Source organism: Anopheles nili, chromosome 3, assembly GCF_943737925.1.
Source record: "Anopheles nili chromosome 3, idAnoNiliSN_F5_01, whole genome shotgun sequence".
Lineage (NCBI taxonomy): Eukaryota > Metazoa > Arthropoda > Insecta > Diptera > Culicidae > Anopheles > Anopheles nili.
The window spans coordinates 42,142,552-42,151,987 of NC_071292.1; the positions used below are offsets into that span (position 1 = coordinate 42,142,552).

Genomic DNA, 9,436 nt, shown 5'->3' on the forward strand with positions numbered 1-9,436 from the left:
ATTTCTGTCAATATTTTAGAGATTCTATCACACTCCTGAGGTGTCCAGCTTCTTTGGCTACCAATCTCCCCATTTTTTCATCTTTTTAATAGATTTTTTCTAGCATATGGTCGATCAGAAAGAGATGGTCAGCTATTATGACATCATCAATAATGTTAAAATCAATCAAATCTAACAAAGGAATCATTTTCTTTTAATGTTGCGGCATGTATGAACCTCTTCAAAAATGCTCATCTGTTCGTTTTGCTGTTCCGACACCCCGAGAATTTGTTCTGTGATTTTCTCTTGTACCCTGAACCGCACATTTCATTCATCCATGCAGCCCATTGAAATTAACGACACCTGTAAATAAATACAATTCAAAATAAACCATTATCAATTTTGAAACACTCAGAAAAACTTGAAAAATATGTAAGCGCCTAATATTCACATGTTCTACTTTTTACCTTTGACTAAAGCTCTCGCTGGAGTATCGGCAACGAAATAAAGCATCTTAACAGAAATGATTCGATTGTAGACTACCAATCTTGTTTGGTACAAATCATTCAGATCGTTCACCAAAGAGCGTAGGTATTGCTCGATATTCATAGAGCCACTAAAAATGCCGACTAACATTGGCGCTTTATTTGGCAATTGCTGAACGCTGATTAAAATTGGCCAACATTTTAAATTAGTACTTTTCTGAAGCGGTAGCCCATGTAAAAAAAGACTTAAGCTAAGCACTTAAATGTTCGTTTCCTGCTTACTTATTGCGAGTAACAGAATAATTTAAAAATGCATGCTGAATTTCAAATATGTTAAATATATAAACTGATTTAATGTTAAATATATAATTTTTTATAGTTTCACTTCTGGAACTTATTTTGCAGGCAAGCTTTGGTACTACAGCTGACCTCCATCCACATTTAGAGTATGTCCCAGGCCTGCGGACTTTTTTAGAAGCATCCGAGAATCTTTCGGGAGGGCGGATTCGCTACATAAACTTGAGCGACTTATGGTAAATGTTGAACATAAGCGCCCAGACTTGCAAACATACGAGTAATGACGAATTTCCAATGTCGAAAACTGCGGTAACTTCTTTATGTGTCCACTTTTCGTTAACGCTATCGCATTTAACTCTGGGAGCATTAGATTTATAAAAATCGTCCTTACTAGCCTATCTATTCGCCTCCTTGAAGATGGTGACGGACCAAACGGCGTTGCTGGTTGAGCGCTTAGTGAGGGTGTTTGTTGAAAATGTAAGCTGTCAGAACTCGAATCAGTCTCCATATTTTCTCGTGCCTTAGCATTCTTGTAAACCTTAGTGGTTTTTTTTGCTCAAATATAGAAAATGGAATATTTACCATTTCTTTGTTTATCTCTCTACATTACTATACAATACAGAGATAAATGGGTAAAAATGTATTTAAGCCCTCGTCCGACAGCATGGGTTGGTGTTTAAGGAAATTAGCATTGACAGCACTTAGATTGACAGCAATTAGCCGATATTTTTTGTTTTCAACTAGATCAAATATTTTTTTTCTTTATTGGGACGGACAAGCCGTATGGACGACTCTACGTGAGCCGCCGACGTAATATACAAAGGGCATTTACTCCCTTTCTTTGCCTTATCCCGGGCATACTCGGTTGACTCAAATTAATATGATGCTGTGTTATAAATGTGTACTGTTCGTATCTATTGTCTGTTATTGTTGGATTATTGCTGGTGGCGTATTGTGTTGCAGGTGTTGAGCTTATTGTTATTCTGGATATGGAAGATTGTGTTGTTGGCTGTTGTAGGCGCTAGCTTCAGCGTGCTGTTGTGTGTCCTTAAAAGTACGAAATTCCTTTTAGAGTTCATTTATTATAGTTCAATGTCAAGTACTTATCCCAATAGTTATGGTAACACTGAACATGAATTTAGAATTCTGGAACCCGTTTGATAGTCAAGACAGGGACCATTCCGAAGCCTTGATCTTCTGCCTCCCTTGTTGCGCTGTTAACTTGACATATGTATTAACCGAGACATTTAGACATATGGTGAGAAGCGGTAGGGATTGGAGAAGGAGGGTATTATAAGGTAAGACCGTTGTCTCTGGCAAAGGGGATCAAATATGCTATAGATCATTTATTCAAATACACATTATTCAATTTGACCGTTGAAAGTAAAAATTAATTGTAAGAAGAGGAAGGGTGTTGTTGAATGTGAATGTGAATTTTTACCGATAAATGTACTAATATTCCGATAGAAATTGTACGCGCGTTATTTTTATCCCCTTAATACTTTTTTCTAAAGGTGTATTACAGATTTTTTTAAAGTCTAAATTAGTTAGGTTATTCAAGCTGGTTAAGTTAGTTTGGTTTAGATAAATTAAATAACAAAATCTTCTCTTGGGTTTTTTTTTCTATTTTTCCCGAGGTACATTATTCCAAACTAGCAACTTTATTTTTTTTTAGTTATCCACTGCACGGCGGGATGGTCGAATGATTATAGCGCCAATTCACACACGTCGCAGATCGTCAATCTGATGCGTCCACCAGGTCTGCACTCTCCACTATAATCTAAGAAAGGTAGAACGCGGGCTTCAAGACACCAATTGCCACTCTTATATTCATGTGCAGAAGGAGCATTTTGTCGATGATCTCCCAACGGGCGGAGAGCTTGAGCATGGTGTTAAATAACCTACCCAAGAAGTTGCTACCATGTTCACACAAATCCTGCACAAATGACCAGAAATTCGCCAGTATAAACCTACACCGATGTGCTTCTACAGTTTGAACGCAGTCGAAAAGGCGCTCGGAGTGCGGTAAATCATTGCTACACGTTGTGTTTGACATTGAGACATTGAATCTGGCAGGGCACATATCCACCGCTGATGTGCACCGATTTGCGCCCGTTATTAGATTTTTTTTCTTATTAATCGTACTGAGAATGAAAATAGCGAATCCAGCGCGACTGGTTAACTGCAGATAATCATTCGCTATTGAAACAACTCGTAAGAATCGATCATTGTTTTCATTGATTAATGTTTATTTTTCAGCGTAGAGTAGCCTTAATCTTTCGCATTATCGTTGACGCTCACGGTGCACATGAATTGCTGTGTTGTAACGATAACGCATCCCGAGCAGCGTGAACAATGCTAGTTTGACGTCGGAGGTGAATGCTCCATTCAAGAGTTGTACTCACTCGCATGCTGGTTGATAAAGTCGACATAGTGCGATACCTTCGTCAACACACCCGGGTAGGGTGCGATAGCGCAGGGTTTGATGCTCCACGACACGATGCCCACTTGGTAGCCGTTGTGCAGCAGGGGACCACCGGAGTCACCCTAAATCGATCAAAGTTATCGTTGGTGAAAGAATAAAATCAAAATCATTTTCGAATTATGATCGAAGTACTTACGCTGCACTGGCCCTTTCCGCCGCCCGGCTCGGCAGCGCAAATCTGCGACGGATAGATGTGATTGCCGTGGATGCTATTGCACTCATCATTCGGGACGGCGTAGTAGTCGATCTGCTGCAAAATCGTCTGAACCGGTCCATCCGACGCGTTGCGGCCCCATCCGACGAGCGTCACGTGGTTCGAGGCGAGCGTGTCGATCTCGAAAAACCGCTTCGGCAACCGAACGGGACGCACTTGATCGCTGAATACCAGCGGTTTACGCAACTTCAACAGGGCGATATCGTCGATGTAGCTGTCGGCCGGGTTGTAGCCGGGGTGTATAACAACGTCCGCGATCGCGTACACCGATTCATCGACGGGGCGCGAGATTTCCGCTCGTCCTACCTGCACCGTCTGCGCGAGAGGCGTGGTGTAGTCTACGCAATGGGCCGCCGTCAGAATCCAGAGGCTGTTCAAGATGCTACCACCGCACGAGTGACCGCCAGTTGAACCACGGAGTGAGACAATGAACGGATAGTCCTCGATCGTAGCATCCGTTCCGTTTACGATCTTGCGATCCTCGATCGGACCAGCTATGATGAGGTGTGAGGGATCGTTTCGCGTTAGACGTTAGGAAACAAACCATGAAATGAAGCGCTATGACCAGATTAGGGCACACTCTCTAACTACTCACCCCACGCCAGACCGACAATCACGAGAGTTAATCCTAGTCGTAAGAGCACCATGGTCCCGGCTCTACTTTATCTTTATCTTCAGCCCTTCGCTATACTAACGAAAGAGCGCTCGTAAAATCTTTCTTTTATATTACCGATAACGCGCTAATCGATGGATTACGATGGATAAGGCACACTGTCTCCTGATAGACGCCACACTTGGCTGGTAAGAGTCCATTTATGGTTTCAAAATATAAAACAATATTCTGTATTATAATAGTTCCTTTGAAATATATTATCAAAGATGCGTATTTCATTACCTGGGAGCTGCAAAGCGCACGATCTGTATTTTTTTCAAACTCCTACTATTTTTTCGATTATATTTGTTTTTGTTTACTGTTTTCTACCAGTAACATGTTTTTATTAATTATTAATTATAATAATAGCATCATATACTGTTGTCTTTTTCAACCTCAAAAACTTTTTTTTCTAACCTATAATAAGTACCTAAACCTAAAAAGCCCCATCCCAACAACCTAAAACATACTGTTCATTACATTACTCAATTCAAGTTGATAAACCATGTTTGTTTTATCATCGCATACAATGCTAGTAATAATGTGTTTGTTATATTTACGTTTTGTTTGTTACTTTTACAAGTTAGTTATACTCTTGGTTTAAATATTAGAATGATGTTATTTTAGCTAGATATTACGAAGTGATCAAAAATGCTGAACAGGCTGTATATTTTCGTTTTCGTTATTTTGTCGAATATGAACAGTTTCCCTTTTTAATAACCTATTCACAACCTGTTCTAAACTTTTTGGACCACTTCGTAATAGTCGTTTCAAATACTGCAAGTGGTTTTCGAAACGGTATATAATGGACCATGTTACTCATCTTCTTTGCAAATATGTAAAATATTATGAACATTACCAGAAATATACTCTATGCTATATATAAGTTTTAATTGTTTTACATAAAGTAGCAATTTATTAGCAAAAAACCAATGATCCTTTTAAAAGTCGGACAATAAAAGCGTTGATCATTTACACGATCGGTTAAAAATTGTTTTAAAACGACAACAGCCACATACAATAAAAAGGAGAAAAATTCCGATGTCTTCCAATGAAAAAGAAATCTAATATTGATCGGAATTTCCTATGAATTTCTAAAGGTAATTTTATCTGCAACAACATTGTCGTCTTGTTGTTTTTTGGTTAACGGATTACTTATTATGTGCACCGAATTTATCTTCTACCCAGCCAGTTAGCGTTCGTTTCGTCACTTCCATATCAATTAAATGTAAAGAGTCTCCAACTGTGACCTGCTCGATTATATCAAAATTAATCAAATTTAAAGGGGGAGAATCTACTTTTTGATCTTATCTTATTTTTATCTTTTACATCTGTGTGATATGGTGCAGCAAATGCCGTTTTTCTCCTTATGCTTTTCCCTACTGTAGTGCACTTCAAACAGCCTGCATGAGATTTAAAGCTAGCAACTCCTATCACAAAACATATAATAATGGATGTTAGCAATATGTAATGTTGTAATGAATCTTTTATTACCTTTAACGTATGCTCGAGCTGGTGAATCGGCTGTGATTATCGTTGAAATTTCTGATGAAAAATTGCGATTTATCCTTAGTAATATCCAAACATCGCGTGGAAGTTTGCAAGAGACACTGGTAGTCATATTCCTAATAATTCTTACGACTTGATTTATCGAATCATACGATTGGTTTGTTGATATTGCCTATTGTCGTAATTGTTCAGCTGTTCCATTCTCTGGTTCCCATATTCCGTGCTTTTGTTTCATGATCTGAGCTTTCGATTAAATAATCCTAGACAATTTCCTCTTCCTCTTCAAACGATAATTCGCACATAAATATATCATTTTGCCGGACACCTTTTTCCAAATTATTTTCCGGTGTTGCAGTGACCCGGCTGAATCTCTTAATTATTCTGAAATTTCACCCCGCGCGGAAGTCGGTAGTGCCTTTTTCGACCGAGTAGCGTCGTCTTGCGCTTGGTCATCGTTAGACAAGAATAGCGGGGTTGATGATCAGCGCCATCTACTGGTGGCTAGTTTCGGCGTGATTAGGTGACCGGGCTGGCTAACGTATGTGGTAACGCTGTTTTGCAACACACCTTTTTTAAATTGATTGAATAAATTAAAAAATCGATAAAATTTGTTTGTTGTGTTCGATAGAATTAACAACCGAGATTACGGTTAAATAGTTCAACTAACGTGTCTGCGCAAGTATGCTATAACTTGTGCTCAGTTGAGCTCTATTGCACGCGACAAAACTTGAACGCAATCGAAGCGCGAGATGTTGCATGCAATAATTTCACCTAACGAAATTGTATTTTTGTGTGCAAACAACGACATTTAATTATCGTATTATCTTTCGCTGAGTGGTATTGCATATGCATATGTTTGTTTGTTGTATTAAGAATGTTTTTCTTGAATGAGTTTCAAAAAATCCTAAACCTAAATACGGGAGTCGTCTGTTTCACGAAAACTGTTTTTTTTTTCATAAATTTTTATTCGTATCATATATGTGCATTTGCCATACAAACGTAAGAAGTTGCTATCAATGTTTTGCTATGCTTGTGAATATGCAAATATTTGATCACCGTAACATGAAATCGAGTAGCAGCGAATATAAATAAGTGAGCGTGCTTTGGCGATGGTTGATGGGATACATTTAAATAAAACGGCTGAACAAACAAACACACACTGGCCTGTCCCGATCGTTGATCGCACCTCAGACAGAGCTGGCATTTTTCATCATTGGCTGCTCATCATTGTCTTAGCAAAGGCTCGCAACTCAACGCTAGTTATGAGCTTCTATGGGCGAGTTTGCACTATCGTGCATATTCTAGTGCTGTTCTGTGGACACTTCAACACATCAAGTGCTAAAAAATCCAAACCTCACTCCGACGGCTACGCAGACGACGAACTGGTGAGGTATTCTATGACGTGGTTAACGAAAACCCATTAAACCGGAAAATTTTTAACCTATTCGAACGCAGTTCCCCATTTACGAGTGTGACGAACGGAGCCGTGAGTGGACCAAACGCTGTCTAGTACCACTAACCAACGTCCAGTTGTCGGTTGATCTGTGTGGCACCGGAGAGGTTCGTTAGGTTCACGCTCACCCATCGAGGATTCCCTTACAAGTGCTACTAATCGCTTACACATTCCAGCTGCCAGATCAGACCTTTCTCAAACGTTGCGCGAAGGACCTGCAAATCCTGGGAGATTCCTGCCCACAACCGGCACCGGTGGCAGACCTGGCAAGGAATATGCAGACCCATAAGCCACCGCCAGCTCCGTACGATTCACCGAACAGGCCGAAAGCTCCAAAAGGCCCCCTGAAAGACAAGCTTTCGCTGTAGATAATAAATGCGCACGATTCTCTAGAAGGCATAAACGACAAGTTTATTCTCGTACCGTTTAAACGATTGATTCTAGCATCAAAGCATGATCGCTGTACGTGGACAAGCGACTGCCCATTGGCAGTCACCAAATGGGCCCGGTTGGTATATTGCATCAAAATACCATCCACCGATGCACCGACGGCTAGCTGGCTTACGTCTCGCTCAAGATGTCATCGCATGTTATGGGCGCGTTAGGCACATGGGAGACCACTATGGCCCTAAACGAAGCGTTGCAAAACGTTTCGCAGCTTGCAAAGCTGAAGAGAGCATTGGCTATACAATTTGGTCCTGCTTGTGTAGTCATTTTTAGGCCCACTCCCTCACTAAAACAGTTGCCTTCCTCCAAAAGGACATTCGTTTGGCGTGCACGTATCGTGCGTAAGCGGCCATTGCCTGCCAGCAGACGTTACGCATAAAGTGCGTCCGTGCGTTTATGCGAAGCCTTTTGCAGCGAAACGCGAAACGCTGCCCACTGCCAAAAAAAAAACGCATCCCGCATTACGGACTGCGGCAAACCGGGTACCAGTGGAGGATTAGTTCCGAGTTCAAGGATCACTTGGGCGAGTGCATCGGTTTGTTTTACGATGCACCGTGTGCTGGTGCTGGCACGGAGTGGGCTGAACTGACGCTAAAACAGCGCTCCGATTGCGTATCCCCTGCTTACGCTCGCCGTGGGCTTTATAGCCGTCGTTAAAAACTAATTATCGAAATGTGGCGCGCAATGGCGCGAGATGGCCCTGCGCGGTGTGGTGCATTCGCGAAAATAGCGGTAATCGGGTTTTCGTTCCACGTTTGCCAGCGGGGCATGTATGAAATAAACTTTCGCGTGCTTAGGACGGATAGTGAGTGATGGATTCTTTCTTGCCTCTGCTGGAATGTGCGGCGAATCTTAGCGTTATCAATATTGATTGTGGCATAAATCATGGCCGATTTTGGCAATGTTTCATATATATATAACCGATCGTTTTTTGGGCTACTCGTGGCCATATTTAAAACGTTGTTTCCGAGGAAAATGTGTACAACGGGTAAAAAGCGTTCTGAATCGTTCTTGTTCACGCAAATAATTTCTGAGAACATGTAGAAATTTATACGATGCTTAACTACATTGCGTACAACAATCGGTCATTTGTTTAAAATAACGTAACATTTTAACAGTTCGTTTAAATGTCGATTCCTTTGATTTAATCTAACGCCATGCCTCGTTCATTGTTAATTGCCATTGTAAATTGTTAAACGGATGCATGCTGTGGACGATAATCAAATTAAGGATTAGATAAGAGTGTAATTGATATCGTGAGATCATGTAGGAGAAAGTTTGTTGATCTAACAGACAATCTCGAATAAATCAGTTCGTACTGGTCAGCGTTTTCGATGTTTAGATGTGTTTATCGAACGGGCATCATTAGCTATAGCAGCATTGTTTTGTAATAGGTTTCCTTTGGTTTAACGAAGTAGAAGTTTGTTGAGAATCGTTCTTTATGCTAACTATGGCTGTACATTGCTTTTGTTAAAGAGATATGTCAACCAAGAATGTGCATAAATTAGATAACAAGAGGTTAACTTGCGGGAGTTATTATAAGCTAGTATTTAACAAATTGCCGGTTACTTTTCTTGCAAAACGTACCTGTATTGTGTGTTGGATTCAACTAAATATTTTACACCACAGATGAACAAAAACCTCACGGAGCAATCAAAATGGTAAAGTGTTCCGAGCGCACGAAAGGCGGGCTGGTAGCGAGAGTAGAAAATTGATTCCGTATTCATGGCGCACCTCAAGCACGAACGCACAATGCAAAACACCTCCCCCTGAAGTACAATATCCCACTAACCCTTGGGGGTATTCCTTCGCGTTTGCTTGCGGCTTCGATTTGTGTTTCGATCAGCTTCACACCGATAACAATCCCTCAGCCGGTCGGACGAAACGGAAATCAATAAGCATCGCATAAATCCTA

General features: G+C 40.7%; 2 protein-coding genes across 2 annotated transcripts; one reads left to right on the forward strand and one right to left on the reverse strand.

The window, feature by feature from the left end:
• Positions 1 to 3,062: 3,062 nt before the first annotated feature.
• Positions 3,063 to 4,146, reverse strand: LOC128722728 (chymotrypsin-1-like). The gene is made up of 3 exons (XM_053816407.1): positions 4,056 to 4,146; positions 3,383 to 3,954; positions 3,063 to 3,308 (listed from the first exon to the last, which is right to left on the reverse strand). The coding sequence occupies exons 1-3, from the start codon at positions 4,105 to 4,107 to the stop codon at positions 3,150 to 3,152; spliced, it is 783 nt and encodes a 260-aa protein (XP_053672382.1). The 5' UTR covers positions 4,108 to 4,146; the 3' UTR covers positions 3,063 to 3,149.
• A 2,649-nt stretch (positions 4,147 to 6,795) lies between these two features.
• LOC128726467 (uncharacterized) lies at positions 6,796 to 7,450 on the forward strand. Its single transcript, XM_053820281.1, has 3 exons — positions 6,796 to 7,006; positions 7,077 to 7,181; positions 7,251 to 7,450. The coding sequence occupies exons 1-3, from the start codon at positions 6,884 to 6,886 to the stop codon at positions 7,440 to 7,442; spliced, it is 420 nt and encodes a 139-aa protein (XP_053676256.1). The 5' UTR covers positions 6,796 to 6,883; the 3' UTR covers positions 7,443 to 7,450.
• The last annotated feature ends 1,986 nt before the right edge of the window (positions 7,451 to 9,436 follow it).